Source organism: Melopsittacus undulatus, chromosome 9 (assembly GCF_012275295.1).
Source record: "Melopsittacus undulatus isolate bMelUnd1 chromosome 9, bMelUnd1.mat.Z, whole genome shotgun sequence".
In the NCBI taxonomy this organism is placed as follows: domain Eukaryota; kingdom Metazoa; phylum Chordata; class Aves; order Psittaciformes; family Psittaculidae; genus Melopsittacus; species Melopsittacus undulatus.
In genome coordinates, this window is record NC_047535.1 from 36,659,589 (window position 1) to 36,678,998 (window position 19,410).

Below are 19,410 nucleotides of genomic sequence, written 5' to 3' on the forward strand. Positions count from 1 at the left end.
ATGACTTCTTTAAACAAATTCATAGTGGAATTCCACTTAATGTAAAAACAGACACTTGAGAGGATGTGACCACCTCTCCTCAAAAAAGCTGGCTCTATCTTTGCTTTTACTGAAATGGAGAAAGCTTGTGTAGATTTATTTTAGTTCAGGATCTGATGTGTCCTGTGTACTTCATTTTTTTTTCCTTAATTGCTGCATACTTTCTTTATTAGATCAGTGAGGACTCCAGGCTCACTGCTGCCAGCTCCAAATCAAACTGTTCTTCTCTTACTGTTCGTCCTTCCTCTCCCTCTCTGCCTCGTCCTGTCAGCTCCAGCCAAGGTAATCATGTATGTATCGTGCTGCTGGGCTGAGCCTCTTGGTTCTGCTTTTCTAAGCTGCATTGATATACATGAATATTATGTGCACGGATATAGGGCTTGTTAAGTCATAGCAGAAAGACCTGGTAGTATTGGCTTAAAAAATGAAGGCTTTATGTATGTGAATTGGCAAGACTGAGCTATTGTTCACTGTAGTGTGAATTAACTGTAGTGGAGTTTTCAGGTACAGGGCTTTTTTTACTGCATCATCCTGCAGAAATCACCAGCAGAGGACTATTTATTTATTCCTAGTTTAGATATGTATCTTGGTGGAAAACCAGAGCATATATAGACAATGCTTAAAAGTTACTCCTCTACCTGTTGTTTGTCTGCAAAATGTGAGCTTAAGCAGCATATGTTCCATTATTGCTTTTTTGCAAGAGCTGTATTTCTGTCAAACCACAAGGAAGATAGAAAAAGGAGATGAATAAAAGGCAGTTGTGGGATTAGTGTTCTTCTGGCTGAGCCTGTGATTTCAGCATATCTGTTGTGCTCTACAGCACCTGCTAATCTTACCTAAAAATTACTTCTACTGTATGCTTCAAATAAGTGTGCCTGTTGCATTAGCAACTTAGAAGAATGGTTTGTCTTCATCTGTGGCAGGAGCCTCTAACACTGACCTATTCAGTGAATATTCATTTGTGACTGAAAAGTATCTTTATGATACTTTTTGTTTTTCCCTTTTGCCTAATTGAAAACTTAAAATGCAGGAGGATATGAATAGTGGGAGAAGACTTTGTAACCATTTGAAAGACCAGAGGTTATATTCTTGATAATTTGGGGTGTAATAGTTTACTCTTCCCTATAAATCAGTGGATTGGTGGATGGGGGAGAGATGCTTGGAAAGCTTCATCTTTGAATAAAGTCCATTGCTGTGATTTCTGTAAAATAAGTAGAGCTTTCTTGGTTCATTCTGCAAGAATTAAGTTCTGACAGCATTTGATTGAGAAACAGGCAACTTAGATACAGATTTCATTGTACTTCATTTGCCATTCTAGATCTCTTTTCATCTGCATGTAAAATGCCAGATTTTTCCAAAATGAAGTCAATGCTTGCTTTAAAGTATTAAGCATTTAAGTTACAGGATTGAGACAATTTGTCTATATGACAACCTGCAGTTTTATAAAGGACTAGCTGTAAAAATGCTAGCAATCACTGTGACTTTAAAAGCCATTTGCCAACAGTCTTTCTATTACAGTAACTGTTTAGGTGCAAATGAGTCTTGGGAGGAGAAATGAAAATCTAGAGCTTGCTTTTGAAGTACATTTTATACAGAGTACTGTTTTATACAAAGATTGGTGTAACATTCAAGGTTTATTTACTGTTGCCCTTCTCCATAATGTTACTTTACTGCTATCTTGGGGATGGCTTATATGAATAGTGGGAAAATGAGGAATAGGGCAGGCTATTTCTCAGATTGAACAATATAAATTGACTACTTGCAACATATCTAGTTATCAAGGGTTGTTTGCAAAATGCCAGTTTTGAGAAATCCAATTTAAAAACTCAAATTATGCTAAGCAATTAGTTTCACTGTTAGGCCTTAAATCATGAACAATGGGATTAATTTCCTGATATGCTATTTCTATGAATTTTCTCTGTAGTTTTTCTAGACACCATCTGTTTCCATAACGTATTATTCAAATGAAATGTCACTGGCAAATGGCTTATGGAAAAAGATTAAATATTTATATAGGAAACAGAAACCCAAAAATAATGCTGTCATGTTATGTTTTTCCTGTCAATTTGAGTTTCCTTTTTGCTAACACAGTGTTTTGTTCAAGTAATAAATACCTCTTGTGTTTCCTCTAAGAGATGGTTTGATGTAATCTGCTAAACTTTAACGTCAGTTCAAAAAGACAGATACAGGAGTTTTTCTGCTCAAGCCAGAAACATATCCACACTGTAATTCTGTTGTTTTATTTGCACATTTATACAGTTGAGCTGGCTGGCTCAATGGTAATACTGAGAATTGTATTACCTGTAAATATCACAGGTAAAAAGTCAAATGTCTGTGAATGTTGCTTTATATGTACTTTTAAGTTTTTACTGATGATTTGGCTTTGAACCTTGCAAAAATGTTCAGAATAAGGTGAGATAACTGTCTTGAGTGACATTTGGGGGACCAAACCTGAGGTTTGGAAGGTTTTGGACAGACTTTTGTTCACTTGAAGCGTATAACAATTTGAGACAATGCTATGAAGTTTACACAAAGTGCTCTGCTGTGTTTTTCCAGCCTGGCAATGTTTTGGTAAAAAGGTTAGTATTAACAAAGCTGATGAGTTCTGTCAGGAAGAGCTCTCACACCAGATGTTGAGATTTGAGTTGTTAGCTTGGAAAACAAACTTTACCGGTCTTTAATGCAACTTTTAGTGCCGTTAAATTTGCTTCTGTAATTGGACTGAAATTCTGCCTGATACTCTTTTATCCTTGCTATTATGTGAAGATATCCTTTAGCTTTAATGGTTTATGTTCCCATCTTGATTATAGAATTTTAATTCCACTCGCTTGGCAGATAGTATTAGACATTCATTTTGGTTTTACTTCAGTGAGTTTAAGAGCTCTTCATATTTGTTCTAGAAATAATTTGTGAAGAAACAGTCCTAGCCAGCAGTTTTTTGCAGTCCAGTGGTTCGACTCCTACAGACCATACAGTTCCCCAGAGATGCGTTGAAATACCAGACTCCAGGTGTAAAAATCAGGTAATTGCCATGCTTGTGTTATTTTATGGCATTTTTGAGTGTTTTTGCAAGCTTATTTCTGATGTTAAACTTGTTATCATAGTAATCTGTAGCAAAGTTGGGGTTTTGATTCTCAGAGCTACTATAATGAAGAAGGTAACCACAGATTTGAGTCAAGTCCATCTTGTAAATGAAATGCATAATCCAAGTTTACCAGAGTTGTAGTGAATTGCTGTCATGATGTCATGACGTTTAGTTGCTTACTCAGTATTGGTATCACATAATTTAATATCCACTCAGGTACCAAGTGTAAGATTTACTTACATCTTACTATATAATTTTTTGGAAGATGATTTTCTTGCTAGTAGAGTGGAAGAACCTTTTCCCTGTCAGTAGGTAACATTTTGTTCTTATCTTCAGACTTTTGCTATCTGACAACTTCTGCATTGTGATTTCGTTTGTTGTATTGGAAGCGCTCTTCATATGTGTGGCTTCAAGGAATGAGACAGCAAGACTTGGGAATCTCTTCCTATGCTACCAGTGTTGTTAGTCTTTGTCAAGTTCTTTTACCTTTTTACCTCACTTTGCATTACTTCAGCAAAAACTGTGTGTGCTAAAATGTTTGAGTTGCAGACTGGATCTGTTCTCAAGTCAGTAGCAGAATTCATTCTGCCTTAATTGAACGCTGTACCTGAAGCAAACAGTGTTTCAGGGTCAAAGGATAGCTGTCTCTGGATACAGCAGTAGGACTTTGCAGTGAGTTGGCTGGCTTTAAAAAGCAGGACCCACCATTAACTTTACTTTTCATGTTTGTTGAAGTCTGACAGCTGCTGTAAGTAGTTGATAGCTTCCAGATGATTTCTTCTTTTCCTTAGGCACCTGCCTCTCTACTTGATTCAAGCAAAGAGTATGGAAGTGGTCATCATACATGGTAAGCTAGATACACAAGTTCTGGTTTAAATCCCTGTTAGCTTTTGGGTAATAACAGTGGATGCTGCATTTTTAAACCTGGCCTTTAAGGCAGAACAGTCTCTCATTGTATGCTGCCCCTGTTTGGCTTTCTTCAACCAAAATAATTTTCATGGAGTAAAGTGTTCTTAACCCTGTGGTGCAGTTAATAGTTTTAAAACCAGCAATATTAGTATTGTACAGTCCTTTAACTCATAAAGATATGCTTACTGGCAATGGGAAATGGAAGGTGAACTAAATGTTTTGGGTTTTTCTTTCTGTAGAGCTACATGCTACCAGCCTTTAAAATAAATGGCTGTGTGCAGTACAAAGGTGTTTTACAGAATTACACTGGTTTAACTGGACTAACAAGAGTGAACCTCAAAGTTCTGAAAAGCAGCACCATAAATCATAGGTAGCTATGACTGTTTTTTGAACTCCAGCTTGACTTACTGTGGTTTATCTCTTTTGAAGTTTGGATCATTCAGAGGAAGCACACTGTGCGGTGCCTGACCCCTGCAACACCATCATCTTGCCTTTTAACTGTATGTCATATACTGCCACAAATGAAGATTTTATCCAGCACCTTTCTGCCTTGATAGTGCAGACTGTGCAGAGATCACCCCCTTCCTTTACAGAGAATAAAGGAAGCCCTCTGGGTGATTCTGGAACCACAGACAAAGAAGATGGATATTTTGAAATGGGACTTCACGAAGGAGATCAGACTTTTGAGTTCAGCACTAATTCAGACACTCAGTCATCTGACAACACAGCAGTGGAGCATATTGACATAGTCAAGATTCTCTGGAGTTTTTCTATTCACATTCATAAAGGACTCAGGCAGTTTGCTTCCTGTTTGGTTTTGACTGATGATATGCTAGCTGTGTTTGAGATCCCTCATCAGGAATTGAGAGGAAATTGCCAGCACATTCCTTCTGCCTTGAAATTAACACTGTGCTTTCCATATACAGATCTGATAGAATTTGGCTTTCTTATGCCAGAGATCTGTTTGACACTGAAGCTGAAAAACAGTGACAACTACTTGTTCATTGTTTCAGACTCCCAGAATCTTCAAGACTTTTATTCCTGTTTACACACATGTTGCTCTCAACACTACACACCAGTGTTACCAAGCTCCACCTTGTACTGTGGTAAAGCAAACCTGCAAGAGTTTCTGTCTCAGCTTATAGAATTGAATGGCATTTTAGCAGAAGATGTTGAAATAAAAGCTTATTTCCCTACATACCTTGTTTATGGTAATAAAACCAATGTTCAGAAAATCTTGCATCAACCGGAGTCAGCTGGCAATAACAAAGAACGGTCAAAAAATGTTTTGTGTTCTGCACTTTATTCTTCAGTGTATAAATCTTCTGACCATGGTCCCTGTGTGGTCCATCCATGTTGGATATTTCTAACACCCCAGCATTTGTATATAGTAAAGGTGGATTTCAGTTTACTGCCCAGTAAATGGATAGGTGCAGAAGAGTTGGGAAGTGCATTTAAGTTGAATAGGATTCCATTAGCATCGCTTGTGTTGCATCCGACTCATGGTTCCATCCAGCAGAAGGGTTCATTTCTGGATGGGCATGTACTGGAGTTGCTTGTTGGATACAGATTTGTTACAGCAGTGTTCGTTCTACCTCATGAGAAATTCCACTTCCTAAGAATCTACAGTCTTTTAAGGACACTCCTGCAGGATGTTAAGACTATTATTATTTTCAAAGCTTCAAGCAAATCAGATGCTGTAAGAAACCATGTTGTGGAGGCAAACAGACATGGTCAGTCAGCAAGGTAACAACATTCATAAAAGGTCTGTTGCACAGTGCTGAAGTTAATGTGGCCTAGCCAGTGTGTTTACAGTTGTCATTGCAATTGATTTTGGCCTGTAGTATTGATGAAGTACTCTTTCATTCTGCTAATGTATAGTATGTATGAATAGTTATCCCGGACTGTACCAACATAAAATGTGTCTTCCAGAAGGAGACTTCCTATTTCATGTGCTTGCACACTGAGGTCATGGCAGATTGACGGCTATGCTCAGTTTACTTTAAATGATTTTGAAGTAAACCATTAAGTGTAGAAGTTGCCTGTTTCTAATTCTTGAACGAAAAATAAAGTATTTTTGTTGGAGAAGAGCTCTATATTTCCTTTAATTTTGATGATGTGTTTTCTGTATCTCTTCTAGCTTTTGCAAGCCTCATCTGACGCTGTCATCTTTATATCCATCTGAATTTCTTATGCAGAAGATAGCAGAAGATAACCAGATTCCTGTTCACCTTCATGTTTCTGTGTCTCTGCAGTATGTGGCTGGGCTGAAAGGCAATGCCCTAGTCGAGTTTTTCCATGGCAATATTGCAGAGGTATTGTGCCTAGCCCAGAAGTATAAAAAGATGCCTTGTGGCCTGTCAGTACTAGACAGTGTTTCAAAAACTTTCCTGATGAGACTTAAAAGAAATAGTTAAGCTCTACAAAACCTGGAAGCTTTTTGATCAAAAGGATGCTTGCTGTTCCATTTTTGGCATATTTTGCCTTCAGGAACCTTGATGCAGAATAGGAGAGTGTGTTTTTGTATGTCTTGATATAATTACTCCAAGAATGTCCCTCTTTTTTTTCTTTAAAGTGGCAAAATGAAAGAAAACTGGAGCTGAATTATTTTGTGATGGTATCTGGCTAAATCAATAAGGGCTCCAATTCCTTTGTGGTGCATGAATATAACACATGCATGGCTGTAGGTACTCCAGAAACATGAGCAAATAAACTCAGTTTCTGAGATTTATAATCTGTGTGGGGAGCATCAGATTTAAAGTACAAATCTTGCCTAAAATTCGTTGTGGACTGAGTAGAAAAGTCAGGTGAAAAGCTTATTGAGAAATACTTTTTATTCATTTACCATCACTTCCAAATATAAGTAAGCACAAGTTAAGTTGTGCTTCTCTTTTTAGACCAGGAGAAGTTGACAAAGCAAGCAGATGACTCATCTAAGAATTCACAATAGGCTCATCAAGCTGGGAAGATGCCTAATTGGAACAGCAGCTGTAGTGGCAAGCTGTGCTTCTGGTCCTCTCTTAAGGATCTTTGAATCCAGCCCCTCAATACCATCTGAAGGCGCAATAGACTTGTTGAGGCTTGGGAGGAACTGCTTAGCTGTTGATGAAAATTTCATCTCTAGTGTCTGTTCTAGGAAGTTTTGTACACTACATATTTGTTTTCTTGTTTTCATCAGAAAACAAAGAATAATTATATCAGAATTATTTTTCTGTTGTGGTCCAAGCACAAGACACTTTAAAGTAGACAGGTACTTGACTATAGCATGTTCAGATGCTTCAGATTCTGAAACTGTTTTTCCAGTAGTCTAAAGTTGCTTCTAGGATGATGAAACTATCTGAAATATCAAAGTATGCAGATAACTTATACAATTTATATCTTAGGTGGAAAATGAAGAGTTAAGACATCTCATGTGGTCTTCAGTTCTGTTTTACAAGACTCCCAATGTGGAAGTGATGGCTTGTGTGCTTCTCTCAACAAAAGCTGTTTACTTTCTCTTGGATGATTCTTTCATTCATGCTGATGAGTGCCAGGCAGGTAAGAAACTATTCTGACCCTTTAGTAGGATTACCAACTTAATCCCTTACTCTGTGTTTGTCTTCAGTTTCAGTACCAGGTTTGGTCAGTATTCTTACTTGGACCTCCTATTTGAGGGAGGGAGTGGCACAGTTTGCTGTGTGTAGAATACTTGCATAAGGTTTTTAGGTTCAAAAAACAGAGTTTTCAGTCATGGCTTCTTCTCAAAATAGACCTTTCCATGTGCTGTTATATCCATGCCTTTCTCAGATTTAATTTTGTAGTCCCTAGCAGCACCTAGACAGCTGAAGACCCTTTTGTAACCAAAACGGTAAGTGAAGGATAATGAAACTCATGGTGTACATTCAGTTAGTGGAAATGGTTTGTTAATTCACCCGCTGATTTAAATGTGATGTGACATGTACTTCAAGAAGCGCTGCTAACAAGGAGATTTAGTTGTATCCGATGCTTGAGAAATTAGTTGCTGTTTCCACTTTCTTTTGAATTTCTTCGAGTATGATACAGGTATAAGATTTTAATATAAAAATTATGCTTATGGAAAGGAATATTTTTTCTTTTGACTTTTTATCATATATCCTTTATCAACAGATTTTTGGAACAAAGAAGACTCAGATTGTGAAAATAGTTCTTTCCACCTCTCTTGCTGCTTTGTGCTAAAACTTAATGACTTGCAGTCAGTAAATGTTGGCCTCTTTGACCAATACTTCCGAATTACTGGTGAGTACATGTTGTACTTTAAGTTTTTCCAGTTCTATTTGGTCTGTTTAGTCTTATCCTAGATGCATTCCTGTCTTTATTAGTGAAGTAGAAGCTTATTTTTTATTTTTCTTTGAAGAAATCAAGTTTATGTAACACTGGTGCCATGCTACCAATATACAACATCTTAATAGGAAGTTGAATATCAAAGAATTAATTGGTCCCACAAATGATCTTAAAAATTCCCTTAGTGACACATCAGAAGGGAAACCTAAAGACTTACCTGTTGTTCTGAGGCCTTAAAGTTTACAGAAGGTAATGATGTCAACTTCAAATTTAATGTAAATAACATGGGTGAAGTTTCTGGGCTAATGCCCAGATGCACGTGAGCCATACACTGCTATGTTCTAAAATGCCTTCTGATTGCATTGAGAGCTTTGGGGGTGGAATCTCCCTTGTGGAAATTATTCAAAGTGACTTTATATGTAACGAAGAAAACTGAGGGCAGTTTTTTCTGTAAGATGAATTGTAATCATAAGAAAAGGTTGAATCCCTATAGCAGTAGTTGAACAGTTAAACCCAAAGTGTACATTATAATGCCATCTACAGATCTGTGATTTACATTGTCTTTTCTTCAGGACATTCTGCAGATCATATAGTCACCTGCCTGACAAGAGACAGTTACAACACTCACACCTTCATACAGCAGCTTATGGCAGTTCTGTCCTTGCTTGCACGCACACCTTCACCTGAACCAGTAGATAAAGACTTCTACTCTGAATTTGGGAGTAAAAACACAGGTAGGTAGTCTTTTCAATATGTCATGAGTTACTTAGGCATCGTACTTACGGCATTATCTAAAGTGTACTGATGAAAAACTCTTTTGAGGGAAATTTATGCATCAGTTGTTTCCCATTTCATACTTTAACCAGACTCTGACTTTAATTCTTACATGTTCCTTATCTAAACAGAATTATTAAATATGGTCTTGCACATATGAAGTTAGTGATGGCTTCTTGAGTCCAGCAGAAACAGCACTTCCAATATGGTATTTTGGGGTGTACATTAGTGTAGCTCTACTGCAGATTTCAGCCTAACCTGTAAAGTCATCCAAGAACAGTGAAGGTAACAAAGACAGAAGGTTATTTTTCTTTCATCAAATAAAAGAATCCTGTAATTCTGTGAGAATGTGGTGAAAACTAGGCTTTTTCTTAAGGTGTTAGGTTTAATTCCACTATTAGGTGAAACTGTTTGCTTAGAATTCTGAACCTTGTTGAAGGCATGAAATAAAATGCCATTTTCCTGAAGAATGACTTATTGTTACTGTGCTAAGAAGCTGTGTAAGCCCAGAAGGTGCAAGGTTTAATGGGAAGGCATCTTTTATTAGACCAGTTTCTGTGAGAAAACTGGCATGTTTCCTTAAAGCTTTTCTGTATTATATCTCACCACTTTTAGGGAGTAAGGGACTGTGTTACCTTCTGCCCTTCCAGAATGCATGAAAATCAGAATAATTTTCCTTTTTTGTTTCAGTTTCTACCTTTTCTCCTTGCTTAAAAGAAGCAGGGATTTTGTTTGTGTTCTGTGATCTAATAATGCTTTCAGTGTTCTCAGAACTGGAGAGTGGGAAGGAAGCAGAGGAGGTCAGATGGTGGGGAGGTGGATCATCTCTGAGAATCCAGCTGTATTTATTTGGAACCTCTTCTGCCAACTCCCTAAATAGTTAAGTGGCTAGAAATTTGCAGAAAAGTATCTTGGTAATGCCAGAGAAGACCCCAGTAAGGATCTGCAATCCAAATACAATTATTCCAATATTATATATAAGTAAAACTGTATATGAATAGATCCAAACCTTGGATTCTTCCAGCTACAGCCAACTGTCAAAGGTTAGTTGCAGATGCTCATATATTAAGAAAGTATTTTAGAGTGCTAAATATGAAAATGTATGTTTCTTGCAGGAAAAATGGAGAATTATGAACTGATTCACTCTAGCAGAGTAAAATTTATTTATCCAAATGAAGAGGAAATTGGGGACCTTGCTTTTCTAGTGGCAGAGAAGATGGACGGTTTGACTAATCTTCAGTCCCTCAACATCCTTCTGTATGTGTTGGCATTTCAAGTGAATCATGTTGAAGGATCTGCCCAAAACACTAGTTTGCTTAAACCTAAAACACTTATTTTAACCAGCTCTGATCTGTTTCTCTTTGATGAAGATTATATCAGTTACCCACTGCCTGAATTTGCTAAGGAACCACCAAAAAGAGATAAGTATCAGCTTGCAGATGGAAGACGAATACGGGATTTAGATAGGGTACTTATGGGTTATCAGACATATCCACAGGCCCTTACGTTTGTGTTTGATGATGTTCAGAATCAGGATCTGATGCAGAATTTAACACTGGATCACTTTGGAGAAGCTCATAGTGTCCCAAGGGGAAATGCTAAACAAGAAGGCAGCAGGACCAGAGAAATCCAGTGGTGCATCTTTATCCCAAGTGCAGAAAGCAGGGAGAAATTAATTTCATTGCTTGCAAGACAGTGGGAGATCCTGTGTGGTAGGGAATTGCCTTTGGAACTCACTGGCTAGTTATTGCACAGATAAATGATTTTGAGATAAAGCACAGTGTTTAAATAGCTCCTGTTAAGTTCTGTATTTTAATAAGGAGGTGACCTGGACTCCCTTGCTCCCTAGTGCAGTGAACATTTAATAGTACATAGAAATATTCTGACATGATAACTGGGGACTGAACTTCTTACAAAGTCTATTTTGTATGCAATAGTATATAATGAAAAAATAATCATGACACATCCTGGGAAACTGTATGGAAAAATTAAGGAGTCAACACTATATATGCTGTCTAGGGCTGTTAAGGTTTCTGCTATTTTTCTGTATATATCAGTCTTGCTGTTCTATACGAATTCTAATGTGTAAATAAGGGTAAATGCTTGTGTATGTTCAAGTGCAATGTTCTTTGTATGAGAAGTATTTTGGGTATTCTGCTCTAATGCTTATTATTTAATGATCTTACAGTTTTACATATGTTTTTCTTTGAGGCCAAATGTGATTATTTGCTGCCAATCATGAACTTAGGAAAATTTGAGCCAAAAAACAGGTAACAGATTTTCATATGACATTTTCATGGAGTTCTTTTTCCTTATCCTGGGATAAAGAGGAATTACCTGTTTAAAAGATCCAGTTAGTATTGTCTTGAAAGTGGAAATACCCAACAGGTGTATAAGCATTTTGTCAGCAAATAATAAATTTGTATCTCTGAACACGAAGTCTTTCTTTTGCCTATCTTGTCAATACAAATAAAGTGTAATTTGACAGTTTTCTTTTGGCTTTGTCTTTGAGTTTATTTTGTGTTTGCAGGATACCATATGGCAGTTCAGCAGCACATGCTATGTTCCTAGAGTGTATTGTAAAGTATGAAATATACAGCAAGATGAAAGAAGAAAATAGTTTATTCTACTATAGCAAGTTTTTACTGGTCCAGAAATAGAGCTGAGTCATGGAAACTGAGGATCTGCAGCTTCTAAATACAATTTAAGGAAGTTGTATTTCAAGTACTTTTGCTTCTTCGTCAGGTATTAGGGCTTTGCTTTCCAAGCTGTCATCCACGTTGGCAAGTTTCAGCCTAACTTATAAAGTCTTGTAAGTCATTAAAGGACAGTGAAGGTAACAAAGTCTGAAGGTTATTTTTCCTTGCTTGGTCAAATAAAAGAATTCTGTCACAGAGTTACTATCATGCCCAACCAGTTTAGTCTTCCCTGCGACAGTAAAGTCCTTAGTATTATGAACACTGAGACTTTGAAAAAGACTGTTCTATATCCACTGGGAATAAGGGAGGAAACAGTTTTTGATACATATGTGCCAGATGATGTTGATTAAAACTGATGCTCCATAGGAAAACACATAGAAGAAATTAGGTTAGAAGAGACTTTGGGAGGTCCAGCAGTCAAGCTCACATTAGGGCAAACTCCAAACAGATTACTCAGGGCCTGGTCCAAACAAGTTTTGAATTTTCCCCAAGAATGGCAAATCCACAGTGGTGCTGGAAATCTGGTAGTTCTGTGGAGTATTTTTCCATGCTGATGTGGAGCTTGGCTGTGCTCCAGATGCAAGGAATGTTGCAGTCAGTGCAAGGATGACAGACACAGGCAGCCAGATTGTACTGCAGGATGCAGTGGAGTTCCCTAAGCAACCAAAGAGGTAAGAAGCATTACTTGAGTGCTTCTCTGCTCACACTTCAGCAGAGGAAACTTAACCCCTTTCAAGATTAGACCAAACTGAACTATTAAGGTAGGTACTCTCAGGGACTAAGACTCTTTGGGAAAAACAAATTTTCCTGTATTTTAGAGGTTGTGTGTTGCCTGAAAACTTAAGGATGCTTATGTTCATTTAAGCTTAAATCTTCGTTAGGTAGAAAAAACCCTAATCTCTAAAATAAAAAAATAGGGAAAATATAATTAAAATCTTAGGTCTTCATTCTTTCTGATGTAAATTTTTTAATCGCTTGTAATTCTTGTAGGTAACACTTAGGAGGAGCCTGTGGCAACTTGGGTAGTCTGATATGCAAAGCATTTGAGAATTTACCAGATAAGTAGATCATTTACAGCGTGGTTTATGGTTTAAGTGAATGCAAAGGGAATCTGTACTGAGTCCTTTGGAACTGCATGGTATTTGAGCCAACATGAATAGACCAGTCTGCCTCTTGTACCTAAGGAGTTGTACTTGTCGTTATTTCTGGATAAGCAAACCTTGCTTCCATCTTTCTTATAAGGCCTATTCTGGGGGATGCCCTGTGCTTGAGTCAGATCTGAGTTCTCTTTCTAAGCATCTTTTGTAAAGCCCAACTATTCAGATTTATTTTAATATATTAATGCATATCATAGAATCTTGTATTAGAATAAGCAAGGATAATCCCCTCTTGTTACATAGTTTGAGCAGTCAAGGTCTCCTTTCAGATCTTATTGCAATAAGAAAACAGCTGTGATTAAACTTGAAATTCTTTGAAGTCCACAGCTGTTTAAAACATTAAATCTGTCCCTTTAGATAAGATTATTAATCCAGGGTAAAGGTACAATTTCCCCTTGAGTTGTTGGTAAACTCTGATCACATTTTAAGATGAACAAAATGTTCAGTAATTAATTAGATACATATGACAGTATTCTTCCTGTTACTCTTTCATTAAGAATCTCAGCTTTGGTGCTACCAGAATTGTTTATTTTCAGGGCATCTTTTTCTGATAAATAATCTTTTACACTCTAGTAAGGAACAAGTGGGCTATGTGAAGTAACGTTTCTTCTCTGATACTTCAGCTCTTTTTAATTTTCCCCTTTAAAAAATAAACCCCAACAAACCTAAACCAAGGAATCCTCCTTCTTTCCTGTCACCACATATCTGATACCCTACTCTTTTGCCCATGTTAAAATCTGCTGGAGCTACAATGATTTGGGTGCGGATTTCTGTTCATTTAAGTGCAATGTTAAGCTGAAAGATTCTCTTTACTGTCATTCCTCAGCACCAGCCTGTTTAATTCTGATGTAATCCTTTGTTTCTGTATGAACAGATCTATTTTAAGAGTTTTCCTTTAAAATTCAGTCCTTCATGCTGAGCTTTATGAATTAGCTGATTGTTTCATTTCATAAAGGTTTCTCAGAGCTTTTCACAATTACTTTCTAGAGAAAGTTCTGTGAAATTAATTGTTTTGTAAGTGGTTGCAGTCACATGAGACAGTTTTGATTTCTTCCTTCCTTTTTGCAAGAGTGCTACGGAGCCTGCATGTGTATTTTTCTTTAGTAATCCTTCATACACAAATCTTTTATAGTTTCCAACCCTATTTAACATTAAGACAACATCTGAGTAGCTAAAAGTGCATATAGGCAGGTGGGGATAGTTGCCTGAAAAAGGTATCTGCTAAATCATCTTAGACTTCCATAGTCTGGCTTTGCAGGTGGTGTAGATGTGTCACCCTTGGAAGACCCGTGTAATTATTTATGTTCAGTGGCATCTGCTGAAGATCTAGCCAGAAGTTTTAAAACTTCCCTTTTATTACAATTGGAAAATTGCATATGAATTTCATTAGGAAGGAAAGTAAATGAGGTCCTGACCTGACCTGAGCTAAACTGTTTTCTTTGTAGAAAAAACAGGATAGCATGACCTGCGTCCTGTCTGTCTTGTGTCCATTCCCGTGCTTTTACAGCACTCTCTGATCTGGCTGGCTGTAGATGTACTGAATGGTGGTGTATTTGCATCAGCTCTCTTGACATGTTCTCCTGTTCTTGTCAGCTTTGATAAGGAGTTTCTTTTTTAATTGAATTAATACAAAATGCTGCTACTTCTCACTTGAATATACTAAATCTAGTTGGAGAAGCAGCAGTGCAAGGAAAAGCATAAAGTGTGGTTCAGAGCAGACAGATTGCAAACTTCTGTTTCTTGCTGTCTGCCTGATTTTGAAGGGCAGTTAGTAATTTGAAAAGCTAAAAATTGGTGTGGAAAAAGGGGTATATGAAACTCACTAGACCAAAAAAGTGCTAAAGACTCTAGCCAAAGCTAGAAAAAAACCCAACACCTGAATAGGTGCATAGAGAGTAATAGCTGGGGTTGGTAAGGTGGGCACAAAGCCCTTGTGCTTCAGACTTAAGAGGGAGTGACAAGAACTCACGTCATCTCTAAAGATTGTTAAAATGATGGGATAGTGGAATCCAAACTCCTATCTCTATTATGCTGTTCTCAGACAGGCATGTTATACATCCTTTCTATCCCTTATAGATAAAGTGAAGGATAAGCAGCATCGCCACAGGCAAGCAAGACACACTGCCTCTTTGATCATGCTGGCATTGAGCAGGTGCTGAGTTTCAATAGCTCAGCCTGTTCAAAAGACTTTTACTCAGACTTCATGTTCAATATCTGTGGGGAGTTCAGTGCCTGACTGTCCCAGAACAAGGCCAGAGCACTGCTTAATAGATGGGAAAGGTACAAAAATAAAACCAAGAGATGGGACATATGTAGCTGGCTTTCACTTCAGGAGCATGTGTAAAGGAACTGGGAGTCAATAGCAATGAACAGGCCAGGACTTCCAGCATTTGTGTACTGACATTTGTACTGCTGCCCTTCGAGGTTTTGACCTAACAGGATGTGAGCAGCTGTGATAATTTCTTCCTGACTGACATGACAACGCTGCGCTCAGGCAGCTCTACCTGTCTGCTTGGACCATTGCATGTGTGCGTGTGTGAGAGATAAGCAAACTCCTCTTAACTGTGTGACCTTCTGGTTTTTTGCTTTGTCAGTGAACTTTAAGGATATTCCTGTACTTTCTAATTTGTCAAGATGGAATAAAAGGCAAAAAAAATAGGATTGTATCCCGGTCTCTTTACTGAGAGCCTCAGGAGTAGGTTCAGTAAGTGTGGCACAGCTGGCCCTCTTCCTACATACTAGCATTTCTGGATTGGTCTGTTTAATCTGTTGGTAGTACCTCTTCAGACTCATAGCCTTCTTGCACACTTATAATTCAGAGCAAAGAGACTATGTTTTTTCCCAGCTTTGTGAGTGGAACGATAGTCCATTTCTCTCTGCGGATGTAACCAACTGGTGAGCTCCAGCAGAAGCCATGTGGACTGTATGGCAAATCCTTTGTCCTGGCTCTGTAATTTCTGTAAAGATTGCTTAAACAAAGGATTTCAATAGCAGGAAGTTGCCCAAGCTCACCAGGGCTGCACACATCACAGAGGAGGGCTGGTAACCCAGCATTTTAAACTGCAATGTCTGACACAGGCATGGAGGCTGGAAGCATTTGTAGCTATATCATTTGCCTTTATTTAGGCTACTCTTTTTTTTCACATGGAACAGGTTGAGTAGTTTTTGCCAGCAATTTCTTAACTCTGAATGTTAATATGTTCACAGAAAAAAATGTCAGGTCTTAGATAAGTTATTTCAGAGGACCCAACCTTTCATCAATGCATAAAGTAAAAACAGCAAGTGGGGAAAAAATCCTGAGCAGTGCTGCTTGCCAACAACCTGCTGATGATCTGTGAGGCTGAGACTACAAGGCAAATTAATAGCGTTTTGTAGAAGTTGTCTGTGTCAGGGCCAGAAGTTGAAGATGATGCTTCTGAGACCCACATCTGTGACTTCAACTGCTAAACCAGCTGCCTTCTGCTGAATGGGCAGAGGAGACACTTGACTGATAAGTCACTGTGCTTTCCAAAACAAAAGCCCCCGTGCTAAACCTCACAGATAAGCACACTGGCAGACAGTTCACAACAACTACTCTATGTTTTAAAACTGGATTTGCACAATCCTGTTTAATCAGATATTGACTAGGATGTGAATTAAAATCCTTCTACTCTGCCTCCACAGGGTTGTTCACATGCTCTGTCATTAGATCCTTACAAGTTTTGCCCGTAAATTTTCCTTTTGATGAAGGTTCCCTCCCCCCCCCAGTTTTCCTGTCTTACATAGTTCTATAATTGCTAATGACATAGCAAGTCCCATGGCTTCATTCTTAATGCACTACTGGGTATTTCCTGTGTAAATTCTGGACTGTTTAGCAGCAAACAGATGTTGAGCTCTCTGACAAATCTGCGGATCTTCTGTTGTGGGACTTTGGAAGATTTCAGTGCTTTGTGCAGATGTCTCTATATGGGCTAGTCTTATGTAGACATGAGTGAGGGAACTGGATTTTTTTATTTACTGATAGTTTTGAAGGGTGTTGGACAAAACAGTGCAATCAGAAAATCAATCCAATGTATTTTGTCTCTAAATCGTAAGACTTCTGTTGATGTCATCCATGAAAAAGTTCATCTGTCTGCCTAGGAGGAATCCATCCATTAGGCAAGAACAGAAACACTGTAAGTGGAGCAGTAGTTTTTTTCACCCAGCTTTGCCCCCTGTGCTGTTTCCATGCTGGTGTTGCCATCTTTAGTGACAATGCCACTGCAAGTGCATTGGCATCTTTCCACTGTGCTCTGAGTATTATTAGTAGCTCTTGGCCACCTGGTTATTTTGGAGGCAGCTGGTGCTTCACCTTCTTAATGCACAGAATCACGTAGATCCAAAGTTGATAAGGGTTTTGGTGTTCCAGGTGCAGCAACAGTAATCAGTAAAGTAAGTTTCCATTCCCTCAGAGCAGTTCATAAGCAGTGGCTGAAACATGCTGGCTATGCCACTTGATCAGGAAAGCAGCATCTGATGACAAATGATCTTTTGGTTTTTCAGTTTATGCTCTGCTGTTGTACACTGGCACTACTCAGTGTCTGCATTTGTAACTTGTATTTTGCTGTTGTATTGCTTGTCTTTAAATGATATATAGATAAAGAGGCTGGCTGTGAACCTTTTGATGTTGCTATGAATCTGATTTAAATCAGATGGGAATTTCACCAAGCTGTCTCTCACTTCCCTTCCTAGTTTCCTTGTATTAGGTAATGACAAGCAGCAGTGAAGAGCCTTGGAATCAGTCTTTCTGTGTCCTTTCTCCCCTATACCATTTTTAGTGTCAACTCATTCAGAAAATGGTCTGAAGATTCCTTAAAACATGCCTATGTCTCTTCAGGTGCCTCAGGGTAATCTATTTCCACCTTAAAGACTTATTAGCTATGTCTGACAACATAATCTTTATATCATACACCCAGCTCTTGGGAAACACACCAACCAGCGGTCAACATCCTTCTAGGCCGCCCGTTATAGATGTGTGTGCCTAAGACTAGCAGTCTCATTGTTCTGTTTACGTGGCCAGTCTAGTACTGTGACTGTGGGTGAAGAAAACATTGTACAGCTTCCATGCTAATTCCCCCTCTACAAGAATGTTCTCACTGTCCATTTGTGACCTTACCATCCCACCAGAAGTGATCTAAGCTATGTGGACTCTGCCTCATTTCACAGACACACAGGGTACCAAGTGGTTTCCAGAGCTGTGTGAACCCTCTGACAGAGTGCCCGTCTGTTGGCAGTGGGAGTCTCAGGGCTGCAGTTGTCCTGTAACAGGACAAGTGGGCTTAGTTGTCAGACTGAGCTGTGGGCTGGTACTTCTCAGATGGGTTGCAGTGGATGGTTGTGTGCCTTATCTGCTTCCTGTTAGTGCAGGATATATAATAGTGCTGGCTGTTCATCATGCTGGCTCTCTCTGTAGGATGGAAGGAGAGGTAAAGCACAATTGACGGCACTAGTAAGTACTGCAATTTTTATGTCTTTCATATGTTAGCATGTGTATGTGTGTATGAAGGGGGCAAAAAAATATTAATGCTCGCAATTATTTATGTAAAGACAAGAACAGCTTCTTATCCTAGCTTCATTTAGATACCTTCATGTGCTTATCAATGACTCAAAAACAGGATTTGGTACTAACAGAAACAGTCCTTAAACTGCTCAGTACTGTGGATTCTCTCAGTAGCGTAGGGAGACAAACTCCATGTAAAATCTGTTGATAATCAATTCTTGGTTATTTCTGGTGTTCAAAAGGAGAAAATAAATTGCAGACCATACCTCAGGCTAGTGTGTATTTTTTAAGTCAAATTTTAGGGCTTTTCTATTCTGAGTGCTATGGAGGTGTTCCTTGGATTCATCAAGCTGTCAGCAGAGTGCTTGCAAAATGATGTATTTTGCCATTGCTGCCGTAGCACCTGCAAAATTTGATGCTTTTCTTGCTGAGAAACTTAAATATTTTAAATACCAAAGCCTACCCAAAGAGCTTGCTTGATTGATTGATACAATGTGCTTGCATTATTCCTCTGAATCACAGCGTGTCATTTGCATTGCTTTGTTCATGTATACTTTGGGATAGGCAATGATCAGGTCTGCTTTCTCTTTGAGGTAGTGTGGACACACTAACATCAGTGATAAAAGGAAATTAACTTACCCTTTATGAATTCATGGTATTTAAGTTTGCCATTGGATTTGCTTTTAGTTAAGCATACAGTTAACCTTTTTTCATTGCAATTAGTTGAAAACTAAGGATTTCCTTCCTTCTGTTTTGAACTGATATGTAAGAGGAAATCCGTAGGTGTTCCTGTTTTGAGTAAACCTTTTACTAAGGAGTTCTGCTTGTGCATTTAAAGTAAGAATAGAAAGAAAGAAAAAGGTGGTATTAATTCAGACATAATGCTCCAAGTAGCAGATCCACTTCTGAAGGCTTTACAGCCACAGAGCA

The 19,410-nt window shown here is 38.3% G+C and overlaps 2 protein-coding genes across 4 annotated transcripts in view; both read left to right on the plus strand.

Annotated features, from left to right (window-relative positions):
* Window positions 1-11,598, plus strand: part of NISCH (nischarin) — a 29,640-nt gene extending 18,042 nt beyond the window's left edge. The window contains exons 13-21 of one of the 2 annotated variants that reach the window (XM_005142255.4): window positions 213-321; window positions 2,940-3,061; window positions 3,916-3,971; window positions 4,463-5,779; window positions 6,174-6,348; window positions 7,417-7,570; window positions 8,159-8,287; window positions 8,905-9,066; window positions 10,222-11,598. In XM_005142255.4, coding sequence (XP_005142312.4) covers window positions 213-321; window positions 2,940-3,061; window positions 3,916-3,971; window positions 4,463-5,779; window positions 6,174-6,348; window positions 7,417-7,570; window positions 8,159-8,287; window positions 8,905-9,066; window positions 10,222-10,850 — 2,853 coding nt within the window. In that variant the 3' untranslated portion in view covers window positions 10,851-11,598. Of the gene's footprint in view, window positions 1-212; window positions 330-2,939; window positions 3,062-3,915; window positions 3,972-4,462; window positions 5,780-6,173; window positions 6,349-7,416; window positions 7,571-8,158; window positions 8,288-8,904; window positions 9,067-10,221 lie in introns of those variants that run through there. The other variant, XR_004079698.2, reaches the window with a different exon arrangement.
* Window positions 11,599-18,367: 6,769 nt separating this feature from the next.
* STAB1 (stabilin 1) overlaps window positions 18,368-19,410 on the plus strand; it is a 58,362-nt gene continuing 57,319 nt past the window's right edge. The window contains exon 1 of one of the 2 annotated variants that reach the window (XM_034066213.1): window positions 18,368-18,429. The gene's annotated coding sequence lies outside the window, so the exon portion shown is untranslated. The remainder of the gene's footprint in view (window positions 18,430-19,410) is intronic. The other variant, XM_034066214.1, reaches the window with a different exon arrangement.